This window comes from Toxorhynchites rutilus, chromosome 3 (assembly GCF_029784135.1).
Source record: "Toxorhynchites rutilus septentrionalis strain SRP chromosome 3, ASM2978413v1, whole genome shotgun sequence".
NCBI lineage: Eukaryota > Metazoa > Arthropoda > Insecta > Diptera > Culicidae > Toxorhynchites > Toxorhynchites rutilus.
In genome coordinates this window covers 229,120,485-229,135,349 of record NC_073746.1, presented here as the reverse complement: position 1 = coordinate 229,135,349, position 14,865 = coordinate 229,120,485, and the positions used below count along the sequence as shown (strand labels likewise).

General features: G+C 37.7%; 1 protein-coding gene across 1 annotated transcript; it reads right to left on the bottom strand.

The window, feature by feature from the left end:
- Positions 1-3,967: 3,967 nt before the first annotated feature.
- On the bottom strand, positions 3,968-10,543 carry LOC129774947 (fatty acid hydroxylase domain-containing protein 2-like). The gene is made up of 3 exons (XM_055779053.1): positions 10,444-10,543; positions 4,179-4,815; positions 3,968-4,109 (listed from the first exon to the last, which is right to left on the bottom strand). The coding sequence occupies exons 1-3, from the start codon at positions 10,541-10,543 to the stop codon at positions 3,968-3,970; spliced, it is 879 nt and encodes a 292-aa protein (XP_055635028.1).
- Positions 10,544-14,865: the final 4,322 nt, after the last annotated feature.

Genomic DNA, 14,865 nt, shown 5'->3' with positions numbered 1-14,865 from the left:
AAAAACGCCTTTGAAGTGCATTGTTATGGCCGTAGCAGGTTAGATACCACATCACCAAAATGACTCGAACTCAGTAAACAATAGGATTTTCGATATGTCCTTTCTAGAGTATATTCTTGAATGCCTAAACTACATAAATATGAAAGAAAAAAAAACATGATTTTTGTTTTAACTTCTAGACTAGAATACTGCCTTGATTCCTGGAAGGACAATCATGGAATTACCAAATATCATCGAAGGTTGTCAATCGTTAGAACATGAAATTTCAATATTTTAAAACGATGTACTGAACGAATTTTGCTGGGCTGTATAACTGACACTTATTGTTTACATTGTCAACATTGATATAATTAATTTTAACTTGTCGATGTTCGAAACATAGAAAATCGTGATCAAAGATATGATTAACACATTCCATGGTTAGTGTTTTCTTCAATATGCTCTGCACACATCATGATATTGATGGAATTATTGATCGTGTAAGGTTTGATGGTGGCACAAAGACTAATCATGCTTATACTATGCTAAAACTGTAACATATGGTAACTGTCTACAAAAAAAAAATCACTGTGAAACGCATAGAAATGTGCGTCCGAAACCTGACATTTTAGGTTACTTTTTTGTAGACAACGTTTGGTAATTATATCAGAAGTTCATACTGATCCGAGAATGAGTTATATTTCTGATAAATTTCGCTTTTTGCTATAAAAGTACTCAGAAATATTTTCGTACAGGAAATATTGATGTCAAAGATCGACGACGGTGAAGATACTCGTACCCCTCATGACTCATGAATTAACGCAAAAAACATAATTGATTATATGAATTCCGACATGAGACGCAACGCAATCGATTCGTTCCTGAAGAAAATCATCACGATCGATCTGGATTAATTATATACAATAACAGCCAGATACCATTGATTAAAGTTGATTTTCAATAGAGCGAAATTTTCTTTAAAAGATTTACTTAAAATGAAAGTTTTTTTTAACGATTCAATATGGTATTACAATATAGGGTGGGCTCGATTATATACAGTCTCCAATTTTTTTTTCACTGTATATAATTTATTAAAAAAAAACGTTTTTCATTGTTTTATAAATATGAAACAGTAATATTGTTAATTGAATATAAAAGATGAATTTAATTTTTCATTCATCCTTTTTAAATCAGAAAAAATATCAAGAATCAAGTATCAAGAATCTTTCAAGAGGTGATAGAGGATAATATTTAATGAAAAATCCTACGGAAATGTTCGTATTCCAAGTATGACAGAGTTATCAAACTTCTTTTTTACTTCGGGCTCTGTTTTGTTGCTTCCATTTGAAAGATGAGAAAACTAGTACATGATATAGTTGTGAAAAATTTAAATTAGTGTATTAGCATTCTTCAGCATTAGTAGTAGCATTTAGGTAGTAAAAACTAAAAAAAATATTGGTTTTTAAAATGTTATTCTCAATTTTGTTCTAAAAATCCACGCTACATTTTTTTGTTTATATCAACCAAATTAAAACTGTCTAATCGCTTCTTTGACACTCAACATTTATCTTTCTTAATTTGGTCTTCAATCAAAATCTTGAAAAATCACGATTTTTACTTTATTGTACTTATAACAGCCAAGTATCTTTCACCTTAACATTCAAATATTGATTTTCAGTTAATTAAACCGTATTTTTTTAAGATAACTGTAAATCTCGACGTGTCATGCAATTTTATGACATTTGGCATCAAACACTTTTTTGAAAACCCCGATTTCCGTTGATTTTTCGGTTTTCAAAAAACTCAAATTTTAACGTCTACTCCAAGTTGGAATGAGCTGATATTTTGCATAGGGTATATCATCGTGCAAATCAACATTTCGCAACAAGTTCCGAATGAAAAATCGAGACAACTATTTTTATTGTCACTTAAACCCATACGTTTCGTCTCGTATTTCGAAAAAAAGTCGTTTCAGAGTGTTGATTTTTGAAAAAAAAAAATTTTTTCGTGATGCAATTTTAAGATATTTGACATCAAATTTTTTTTTCCAAGACTCCGATTTCCTTCACTCTCCCCTTGGGCGATTTTTCGATTTTCAAAAAAACTCAAATTGTGATCGCTTTACGCCACTCTTCTTAAGGTTCGATTGAGCTGATATTTGGCATAGGTTGTTTTTTCGAGGTGGTGAGCATTTTGTATAGGGTAACTTTTTGAAATTTTAGGGTCGATTTTTTCCCATACATTCATTGGCACACTAGTGTATACGTATCTGAATCTTGCCAAAAATTATTATGAAAAATATAGTAGGGTAAATGATCTTGGTTTGCCCGCTCCAGGGTGCTTTCACGCAACTAGTAATTGCAAATCGATTTTTCTTCATGAAAATCACATATAATTAATACGAGTTTGGGTTTGTTGAAAAGCCCCTAGTCTGCAAGGTTTACAATATGTGTAAGCGTTATAATCCAGAAAAGGTCTGAATACGTGCCAAATAATCAACTGGTGATTGATTCAAAGTTGCTCAAATGAGATGCACATTGAAACCAATAGAAGGTGGATTTTATAATCCTTTAGAACATGTGAGTCTGTAAAAATATACTAGAAAACTACTGTAAATTATGAAAAAGACTATTTTATTTATATATTTTGAAACATTTGAATATCTGATTTGACACAGGTGTGCTGAACTAGAGCATTCAAGAAAGTGGATCATATTTTCGACTGGACAAACCAAAATCATTTACCTTACTTGTATTGTGATTTACCTTCAATGGAAAAACTGGTTTGTTCACACCCCAGGCGTACTCAATTCGTTCGCCAAACAGTAATGATTTCTTGTGTTTTTCATTTTCTGTTACAAGTTTTTGCAATCCACTCGGAAAAATCTTGGCATCATATGATTTTTCATAAAAAACCGAGAAAACGAGCTTAAGGGGGGATCCCAGTCTGGAAGGTCAAAAAAAAAAGAATTTTGGTTTTTTGTGCATCTTTGGGAAGCTTATCCCCTCAGAAATGTTGTTCTAAAAAGATTTTTCGGTATTTTATTTCGTTGGGAAGTTGCAGCCAAAAGTATGGGGTAATCTCAAGGGATATAGTATTGCTGTACGAATTTCCAAACGAGTTTTTCACGGAACCATGTTTTTTCAGATAAAAAATGAAACATTTTTTTTTACTTATTTTATTCGACCTTCCAGGCGGGGATCCCCCCTTAAGGCACATTTTGCATCGGTCTGTGGTAACATCATGAGCTTAATTTAGCTATTTGATTTATTTGTCAAGGTTGAAATTGTGTTAGTCATACTTCATAACTTTTCTGGCTGCTGAATACAGTAGAACCAAGATTATTCGATATCGTGAAATCCATCGCAAGTCTCGTTGTCAGTGAGTGGTAGACTCTAACTCTTTATTTTTCCTCGTTTATTTCAAATAACATGACCACAGGAATACACAATCTTGCAGTAGGATGATGTATTAATGATTTATGTATAAATTTCAACATAGTTTGTAATATTTATATATTTTTTTCGTGTTTGCACCTCATGTTTAGTTATCCTCTATTTTCGTTACGCACGGTTGCCACTTAATTTTTCGGATAATGGAGGTTCTACTGTAGATATTAATAAACCTAAATCGATCAATTAAAACTATACGTGTTACATGAATATTCATATTTACTTCATTTAAGGATAATAGTAACAGCCTGAGGTTCACTACAAAGCGATCCTCTTTTCTATCTCGATTGAAGATAATGCAAGAAATGCGTCATTTGGTTTTAGCTTGAGGCTACGTCTTTCAAGAAAATTTACAGCTTAGATGGCTAATTTTGATGAAATATTTTACGAGCGAATTTCGATAATTCCCAAGTTATTAGGCTCTCTTCAAACACATAAATCAGGTACCAAACTAACGGATAGATTTTTTTTTATTATTTTCATAGTCCTACGTTACAATGAGGTCGTGTCTTGGACACCTCTTTTAATTTTTTTTTTCAATTGTCCGGAACTATTTCTCTGGCCGATTTTGTGGAAAATATTCGCTTATGACGTAAGTATTGTTTCTTTTTCCGGAATTCTTCGTTCGTGCCATGAAGAGTGTCCCACCAACCGAATAATCCGTAGCATTGGTTGAAGCTGCAATAAATAAGATGGGAATTCAAGTTATACGGAACACATACGGATGGACGCTAGCTGACAACTTACTTCAAATGATGATAATCGTGTTGCTCTGAGCTTCCAATTACCGGTAGGTGGTAACCGGAGTGATCTTCCAGAGTGGTCATCATGACAAACACAAACCAGACTGCAATTGTCACTGGATGACTGACCAACAGTGCAGGTCCTGCGTACACCGGGAGTAGTCCACTGGCGAGATACTCGATCGGATGAACGTAAATCGCTGACCACGCGATAGGAGCCAACCATTCGTGGTGCTTCTTGTGGATGTGCTTGTACAGGAAGTTGGCGTGCAGTAGACGGTGGCTATAGTACGAGGTAACCTCCCAAACCAGAACGCATATTAGCAAGTCCCGAATGATTATACAGATTGACGGTAGAACCCGTATGTCGGGTATGTTATTCAGCAACCAAACTCGCGCGTAATATGTGACGCAGGTCGTTGGAATGCCCCAGATAAATTGATTGATCAATGCTGTTTTCACCAGCTGTTTCAGTTTATCCATATCGACGGGTTCGTTTGTGCCGGGTTGATTTTTGTATTTTCGCATGAAAGCAGGTTTGTTGGTGACATCCATGAAGATAAATAATCCTCCGATAAACCAGAACAGACCGTAAGCCCATGCTGTCAAGCCCCAGATGTAGATATTAGCGGGATTGTCACCTGAGTAAGAAAAATATGTTGTTGAAATGCAACTTACCAATTATTATTTGACAAAGTTTTTCATCTTTAACATATTCAATGGAATACCGCCAAGATATTTTTGGACGACATGAAAGAGGAAGCGATTTGTCTAGATACAACATCAGAATAACGAATGATGCATTGGAATAGAAATTGATGTTCAAAGAAGTAAACTTAATGAAAATAAAATAGTTCAACAATTCTTGAGAATCGTTTTCAATTGATGGAATTCTTTTGACGTGGGACTACGTCTAACCGGAGTATATGGAGGGTAAAATGAAAACCTAAACACAGAACATGCAGGAAAAAATGAAAGATTCCGAATACTTATAACTCGAACATTTCTTACTGGATCGGAAAGATGTTTGCATCAATTGATAGGGAATATGGCTACACTTCTATCGCTATTAATAAAATGTTATTTTTCATTAGATAAACAATTGAATAACTGTAAAATGTTAAGCGTTATCTAAAGGCCCTAACTACCTCGTTTTGATTCACGGTTTCCCCAACACAGCCATCAAAACCAAGCAGCGTTAGAGAAATCGGCATTGCAAATACTTCAAAGTCGGGGGTGTTTTTGTTCCGATTGAAATGTGTTTCCCCAACACAGACTTCAAATCCAAGGAGCGTGAGGAAATTGGCATTGCGAATACATGTAAGTTGGGAGCATTTTTGTTCCGACTGAAATGTGTTTCCCTAACACAGACTTCAAATTCATGAAGCGTGGGGAAATTGACATTACGAAGACATGTATGTCGGGGTCATTTTGTTCCTACTATATTGTGTTGCCCCAACACAGACTTCAGAACCAAGGTGTCTGGGGAAATTGGCATTGCAAATTCATGCAGATCAGGGTTTTTTTTTCGACTGAAATGTGTTTTCCTAACACAGACTCTAAACACAAGGAGCGCGGGGAAATTGGCATTGCGAATACATGTAAGTCGGGACATTTTTGTTCTGACTGAAATGTGTTTCCCTAACACGTACTTTAAATTCAAGGAGCGTGCGGAAATTGGCATTGCGAATACATAAAAGTCGGGGGCTTTTTTGTTCCGATTGAAATGTGTTTACCTAATACAGACTTCTAAACCGAGGTGTCTGGGGAAATCGGCATTGCAAATACATGCAAATCGGGGGCATTTTTGTTCCGACTGAAATGTGTTTGCCTAACACAGACTTCTAAACCAAGATGTCATCATAACAAACGTAAAAGGACTATCATTAAATTTACTTGTAACGAAGAACATCATCTATCACAATGCGTGAATTGTCTTATATGTCATTATACAATCTTTTTACTCACAAAGCAAATATATTGAATTTTATTGAATACGGAAATTGTTTCATTTGTGGAGGCGATCATCCATACCTCTAACGCTAAAGATCACGAGTTAAATTCTCACTCCCGACATTCTTCCAAAAATGGAAGTAAAAGTGACGAACCAGCTAAAATGTGTTGAAAGTCACTATAATAGAGAAAAAAAATGTTTCATTCAATAAAAAATTTAATCAATGCAAATTAAAAAAAATATTGCTAAGCTAAGGTAGTCCCACGTCAACCTTGCGGTTATATCATAGATATAACCCACCCATTTTAAATGAATCTAAAATTTATTTCGAACTTGGCGTAAATGAGCAATATTCTCCTAATGGTTATTGAAGACAATGACAATGACAATGGCATTGACGTCTCAATTCAAAAATATTATAGAACTATAGAATATTATGCGAAGATGCTGTATATATTGTATATATTGTTATTTAAGGAAATTAGGGGTAAGATGAACATGCGGTTGATCTGGAAAGTTAACACGTTGAGTCCCGCCTCAGTACCTCGGGTGAACTGACACTGGATTTTCCGTTGGTTCACGCCGGTTTCATCGACAGTGGACTCTTCGTTTGGAGAGTATCGGCACTGGGAACAACAGTGAATTAATTATAAAATGATTTTTAGTAAACTCCATCATTGGTCCGCAGGGACCGACGTGCGCCAAACGGAAAATTCATTGTCGATCGGGGCTCAAAGTGTTGAATTTCACTTTCTCATGAGAACCATATCATCGTAATTATTGGTGTGTAGTTTAGCGAATGAGTATCCAGTAGATAAAAACAAGTGGCAAAGGGGAAGAGCCAAGCCAAGTGCGGTAGTTGATCTCAATTGAGTAGCTCAATTGTTTCCTGGGGGATCGTGTTCGGTTTGACGGGTCATTGTAATCAAAAGAAACCAGTAAGTGTTGCCTTTGTTGTCAATTATTTTCGAGAGCGTTCACTACCAACAGCATCACCTGATTTCAAACACAACACCGTCTGGCGATCCCAGTGGAGCGATCTGGTATTGTAATCGCTTGTGTTGGTTGCCCGGGGTCAACATATGATATGTTGCGCTTGGGATTCTTGAAATATATCTACTTATCATCCCCGGTCACTATTTAATGCAGAAATCACTTTCTTTTGTGACTGAAGGACAAAATTACACAAATGCATTACCGATTTTTGTTACAACAAAATTACAAGATAAAAGATATTTTGAACCACTCAAACTGCAATTTGTCGAGGGTGTGTTCGCCGTTGGAACAGCTTTAGGTAATAGCCAACGTAAATAGTATAATACATCGCCATGTTGCTGTCCAATACAGAGAAGCTAATTCTAAAAACACTGTCAACTGTCATCGCGGATTGTCTCAAAACTAGTTTTTGCTTTTTTTATTGCCTACTACTACATGAAACCTGGTATTCAATTTCTTCGGGTTATAGCAAGATATTATTTACGTCCGCAGATCGTAGTTCGCAGGCACAAAATGTACCGTTTTTAACGGGATTTAAGCCGAATTACGACCATAAGTGAAATACAATTCATTTTTGAGAACTGGATAGGTGTTATCCATTATTGTACCAACAAATTTTTGCCGTTCAGGTGATGATGAGGCTGATTGGAATCATGGTTTATTTGTTTCGGCTGGATCTCTTCTGTGTGCAACTTAGTTTTTAGTCCTCATGCGGGCTTGTGGAAGAATACATTGCTGCTCGAATGCAACAAATAGGTCGCATTAATACATGTGGAACTTTTTTTTTATGAATTCAACGCCAATTTTATTTCAATCCAATTCAATTTAAACTGGGAAGCCTTTTTAAAATGATTTCAAAACTATGCAGAATTTAGTTGTTTGTTGGTTTGAGAAATATGACATTTTTTTTTATTTTCAGACTCATTTTTTAGTTTTTATCTCTCAGGTTTAAACTGCTCGTGCAAAGTTGTTTTCACTTATTCATATTTATCAGGTTTGGAATAACACACAAAAGACTGGTAAGTTTGAAAGAATTCTTCTTCTTATTTTTTATTTTTATTTTTTTATTTTTATTTTTCATCATCTTCTCGTCGAACGGCCCATTCTTGCTTGAATTTCTTCTCATTATTTGCAGTTCGCCTTCTTATTCTGTTTGTTTTTCACAATCGATCAGTTTTCCACAATCTGTATTGACCTGGTCAGATTTTTTGGGTCCTCTGTCGGGATTCAAAGTTACTGTTGCCCGGACTAGTGTTTCAATCTGCCACGCGACAGTATCTTCCTTCAATGCTATCAGTAAAACCAAATCGATCAAACCAACCAAATTGTTTAAATAAATAAAAAAACTAAGTAGAATTCGAAATTGATAAATTAAACTAGTCCTTTCAATCGTCTATTTTTTTCTATTTACACCTAACTCCTAACGATGACGTCAATCTTCCAACCCTACTCTATTCGAGAGTCCTACTTGTATAATAGTTTACCTACTATTGAGGGGTTTGTGTGCACACGGTTATGTTTTCAGGGTACTCACGAAATCGATGACGTTGCAGCTACGGGCTGGAACGATGAAGCAGCCTGATGTTTGCTGAAGCGCTCACACCACTTTCACCGACGTGAGTTTTCGGGAATCGCTCTGGCGTTGGCAGTCTTTTCCCGTAACTGATGCAACCACGGTGGAGTAGTGCCGCTTGTAGCGTACGGCAGCCGTGAGACCGAGCTTCCTCTCCGATGACCAACGCACTCCAGAATGGCCTATAGTGGTACGCAACCACGAGGCGATAAGCCACTCCGGGGGATTCAACCGATGCACCGGATCCGAATGGCGGATCTAAATATAATCCGGACACGCACTCGAACTAGGAGCCACAAGGCTACATAAATTAATGGTGTTCATTAATGCCCTGTTCTATATCCCCATAGAATCGTTTTTATAATTTACCTCTGTCGTCTAGGTGCGCAAAGAACTGCTGCAACCGTGTACAACCTATATACAAATTAGCAAGAACTATTCTATTGTCAAAATGAAAAAAAAACCTATTGCACAAAAGCTTTTGTTTTCTATTAAAATAAACTCACTTCAATTGTTCGTTAATTTTCGCACCAACTCACGCTTTTAAAATAAAGATTTAAGATAACTCCGAAAATTTGTGGAAAAGTAATTTAAATTTAGATTACGAAAACTTTTCTTTTTTATTAATTTGTCTCACTTTCATCAACCGAAAAAAAAAACACTTCCAATCGTGACTTTAAAGAACTTATTCGCTCGGCGGCTCAGACGGAAAAGATCGATTGGGTTTTGTTTCTTCGAAACCTATCGAATATTCTAAAATGTATTTCGTCTCTTTCCTTTTCTATTTCCGGATTCACGAATAAAGATTCGTGACTTAATTCCCGCTGCGTCATATTTGAAATATGGTGTCTTCATCAACTAATTACTAAAGTCTGATTCCATATAGGTTGTCTACTACTAGTAGTCTACTACTAGGCGTCAAAATTTACTTAAATCAATTTGAAATGATTATGCTCGTTTCAACCATATTAACGTCATTTTAGCTGTACCACTATTAGTCGAATTTGATTCGTGACAATTCGACAAGTCGGGCCAGAGGAGGTAATGAACCTCATAATGCTAACAAAAAACAGTCAGACAGCCACTTCTTCCGGAGGCAATCCTTTCGTTAACTTAATCGTAACATTATAACGATGCGCACGTGTTTCGTCAGCAAATGCTCAAAGAGCTCCTTGAGCGCTTTTGTGGCTCAGATTTATGGTCCGGTATAACTTGATTTTTTTTTGCCATTTCAGGGTTTATTGATAGTCAGATGTTTTCTAAATCGTTTCAGGACATCACACACTGTGTATTTGAAATAATTCAACTGATGACCAACCTCCCTTATCGTGTACACGGTACAATACGGCTTTGTTACAGCTTAAAATATAAACGATCCTGAATCCAATTAATTGAAAAGTTTCTAAAAACGATTGCATCACCGAAGACGTCATACAGAATACACAAATCAAAATCTCAGTGGACGCCGCTTCCTGTTATACACCTGACTGAAACAACATCTGCACTAGCGAAACAAACCAGTTGCAACGAAAATGCGGACCAGCTCCATAGATATTCTGAATGCGATGTTGATCTACAGCTCTCAGCAATTCTCCATTTCAATTTATATTTGGTAGAACGTTGTCACGTTGTGAATCACTCCAATTTTCATAACAAGAACAGGTATGGTTATGAAGAAAAAAAAAACGAAAAAAGATTTTTTTTATGTAACTCGTATGTTCGAACTTCAATACTTTATTCACTCACCGACAACGTCGAGAAAGGCATTCCAAGTTTCGTTGAGTAACAAACTGAAATTTGTTGCTTCCAGCACTCTCATGGTCGTATTAGCATAGGGATCCAACATGTTTCCACACTTTTCCACAATGTTTACTACTCTTAAGTATTTAAGCCTTTTTGTCTTCACTTACTACTTTTCACCCTAACCTCTTTTTGAATCCTTATAACAGCTGGTGATATTTTCCAAGATTGTTTAGTAATGTACCGTTTGGCGTCCCGGTTGTACGACTGAGATTAGTGTGCAAAATTAAGAATTTCTCTTACAACTTTGGAAAAAAGAACTAATATCATGGAGCAGAACTCCTATTCTATTCAACGATACTAAACGACTAAACACATTTGGTTTCTTTACCTAAAATGTTAGCTCGACTTTGTGGTTCTGGATGCATCGACATCTGTATGCAGATTTGGAAAACAAGTCAACGAAATGACGCAAATCCGTTTGTTGTCCTTGAGAAAACACGATGACTGAGATTAACGAACTGTTTCACGCGTTACTGTTGGTTGTGAACACTTCATGTGAGCAATGTGCTATCGTTATCCTTGGAACTACAACAGATCCTTCCCGGTGAGAGTGTGTTTCCTCTAAGGTTGTTGATTATTCGGGATGTAATCGGCACGCTGGTGAAAGTTTTTGCTTTTGCTGAATCGGTGATATAACCATCCAAGTGTCTCTCCAACGCGGAGGCATTTTTCCGGGTTCCGATGAGCAAAGTCAATCAACAATCGTACCGAGAGTCACAGCAGCAGAATATCGATGTCACCCATAAGCCTGACCAGCAACAGCAAACAATTCAAACAATATACTGACGAGTTTGTTTCACGTTAGATGTTTATGTCAGGATGATGTCCTGGATTTGTGTCGCGGTTTTATTATTCATAATTCACCAAAGTCGAGATGAACTGCACTGTGATGAATAGAATGCGTTCCAAAGTGATTTTAAAGGCTACTCACCCACGAGCTAGGAAGTTGATCAATATATAAATAATCTAATTAGCTAATCGTTTCTATCTTAATTAATTATTCATTCAAGAATAACCATTGTTCGTTTAACGTAATTTGAGGTTTAGATCATCCGCTATGAGAAAGTTTGTTTATGTTTTTTTTCTTCAGCAAACGAGCCCACCTGTGACTTGTCTATGGGATTGTATTAGGATCAGTATTTGTATGCTTCCCTGAACGGATATCGCTACCATACGTCGATACTGTATTAAATAAATATATATTACATGTGAGATATAAAAAAGTTATTTTCATTCACAATTTTCATCTCGAAAGTGTTCTCAGTCACATTTTGTAAAACAGCCGAAAGCTACCATATATATAACTCCTCCTTCATTTGTCCTTAAAAGTCTATGTGTGTGAAATCAGTATCAGGAATAAATATAAAGGGTGTGTCACATCAAATTGCATCACGGAAAAAACGCTGTTGAAATTTAATTTTTAGGAATTATATCTTCAGCTTTCGCTTTAAAATCAGATAAGAGTGTATAGATCACGTTGGCCATGCTTCACTGTCAATTTTTCGTAAATTTGGAAAAATGTCGTCGAACGAAAAAGACCGTCGTGAATTAATCCTGTGCACTCATTTCGAGAATCCGGAGTTGTCACATCGGGACATCGGTATGATGCTGGGAATCGTCCAATCCACGGTCAGCAGAGTACTAAAACGATACTTCGAGAACCTAACCATCGACCGGAAGGTGAAGAACGGCAAAAATGGATGCTCCGTCAGTGAAAAAGATCACAAGCGCGTAGTTAAGCAGTTTAGATGTGATCCGAGAAGTTTGGTCCGGGATGTCGCTAATAAGCTGAATTTATCAAGTTCATTCGTCCAGCGGACCAGGCAGCGGGAGGGCCTGCGTACATACAAGGTTCAGAAGGCTCCTAACCGCGACGAAAGGCAAAACATGGTGGGGAAGACGCGAGCCCGGAAGCTGTACACCGAAATGCTGACGAAGCCGCATTGCCTGGTAATGGACGACGAAACCTACGTCAAAGCGGACTTTCGTCAGCTGCCGGGCCTGTTGTTCTTCTCCGCAGAGGACAAATTCAGCGTTCCGGAGGAGATTCGCATACAGAAACTATCCAAGTTTCCCAAAAAGTACATGGTGTGGCAAGCGATCTGCTCTTGCGGAAAGCGGAGCGCCCCCTTCGTGATGACCGGCACGGTAAACGGGCAGGTTTACCTTAAGGAGTACCTACAGAAGCGCTTACTACCACTATTGAAGCAGCACGAGGGCCCGACCATCTTCTGGCCGGATCTCGCTTCGTGCCACTATTCAAAGGACGTGTTGGGGTGGTACGAAGCCAACGGGGTACGAAGGTACGAAGCCTTCGTTTCAAAGGAAATGAACCCGCCCAACGCGCCGGAGCTTCGCCCAATAGAGAAATATTAGGCGATTATGAAGCAGGCCCTCCGGAAGAACCCAAAAGTTGTCAAATCGGAGGCGGACTTCAAGAGAAAATGGATTTCTGTTCAAAAAAAACTACAACCTGACGTTGTACAGAACCTTATGGACGGGGTACGGGGTACGAGCAAACGGGCTTGGGCTCGAAGTATGAAAAATGGAAAATGCCAAAAGTTGTTTAATAGTTTTTATTTTACTGTCTAAAATTTTCAAAAGGATCGGTCTACTGGGCGAATTTCTACAGCGTTTTTTCCGTGATGCAATTTGATGTGACACATCCTTTAGTCCGCTCGCTTAGCCTGTTGGATGGAGACTGTGATATCAGGTAAGATAAGGTATTGTATTATAGAGACTTTAAACTTTTTCAGTTCATTCATCTCTAGCCTTGAGCAAGGCCCTTGGAGAACTTTACTCTATTCCAGCACTACACCTTCACCCTCTTGCCTTGAGAAAGGCACTCGATCCCTCGCCGTCAAGCTCGTCCAGCAACGATGTTGTCCAGTCGGTGTCCACACGAAGAATGCTGTGTGATATCAAATCGGGGATGGCTTATTTATACCAAATAAGTTGAAAACGGGTAGAAACGAATGTATTAGTTGCTCGTTATTGATGGTACGGGTACGGTTAGCACACAAATCGGGAGAACAAATGTATGGGAAAATGGAAGAGCTTCCAGTTTTTTTTTAAATTTAAACAAATTACAGACTGGGATTGTAATGTATCTTCTGTAGGAGCATTATACCACTGCGACCATTAGTTTGATCTATTGTAGTGCAATTGTAATGTATAGCATATCAAACAAATCTTAGAGAGTTTCCGATTCGATTGGTATGCAAATCGTCAAAATCTGTTCGCAGCAAAAATAGTTATTAATGTTAATTTATTTCAAAAAAACCTGACCTGTTTTCTGATTTGTCACCTTTAATGGAAGACGTAGTTCTACGTCAAAAACCTTATCACCCCTCATTTTGTTCTTCTGTTCCACAACGTGGTGTCCAGATAAGCATCTCGCACCTGAAGTTGGCAAAAATCGAACTTCAAGCAGGTCCTGGCACAGAAGTTCCACACAGTGGCTGGTAGGGAAAAGTGACAGATATCTTCAAGACCATGAGGCTATCCATGTTCTCCAGAAAATAATCGGTACGCTCTTGCGATATTTGAGCCGGTTCGTCAGAACGAGCGTACGATCCACGGTTTTTTACAAATGAACCACGGTTTAAAAAAGAGTCGCTTTTTGGAAGAGTCTCGGTTCAAAAAAGAGCTGCTTTTCGGAAGGGTCTCGGCTCAAAAAAGAGCCGCGGTTCAAAAGATTCTCGGCTAAAAAAAGAGCCGCTTTTCAAAAGAGTCTCGACCAAAAAAGAACCGCGGTTCAAAAGAGTCTCGGCTCAAAAAAGAGCGGTAGTGATACCCAAAAATCATAACCATCGTCACTATCGGCCATCGTCAAGCAGAACTAAAAGAAGACACAGAAAACGGTGGAAAACGATGGAAAGTTCAAAGAAAACTGGGTTCTGCGGCAAGCAAAGTTGACAAGGCCGCTGTACAGAAATTTATGGCGGGTTATAAGCGGAAAAAACGACTGTTTGGATTCCGCTAAGCGGAAGCCTATGTGAATACTTTTTCTCTGTAAATGGTCATCCATTAGCGACTTGACAGTATTGTGTCTTCGAGTGAACGAACGCTTAAAACATTTTAAAAATCTGTCAATGTCAGAATGTTAGTAAAAATCATCATTTGCGCGAACGAGCAACGCTTAATAATAATTAAAAAAAACTGCCGAAATTCGGAGTTGGTGATTGCCACTTCAAAAGCGCTAACTCCAATTTTCGGCCGTAATAATCGTCTCAGCTTTCAGGCTGTGCACAGATTGATGACAATAGGGTGGCTATTTCCGTCTTTCAATTTTCTTGCGAGTACCCGAATTGTTTCGGAAATATTGAGAGCCCGCAATTTCAACATCGTAGCGCTGCAGGAGAT

Coding starts and splice junctions, on each gene's coding strand:
- LOC129774947 (XM_055779053.1), bottom strand. CDS start 10,543: ATGTTGGATCCCTATGCTAATACGACCATGAGAGTGCTGGAAGCAACA. Junction 4,816..10,443: donor TGCCTTTCTCGACGTTGTCG/GTGAGTGAATAA, acceptor TTTCTTACTCAG/GTGACAATCCCGCTAATATC. Junction 4,110..4,178: donor CACGATTATCATCATTTGAA/GTAAGTTGTCAG, acceptor TATTTATTGCAG/CTTCAACCAATGCTACGGAT.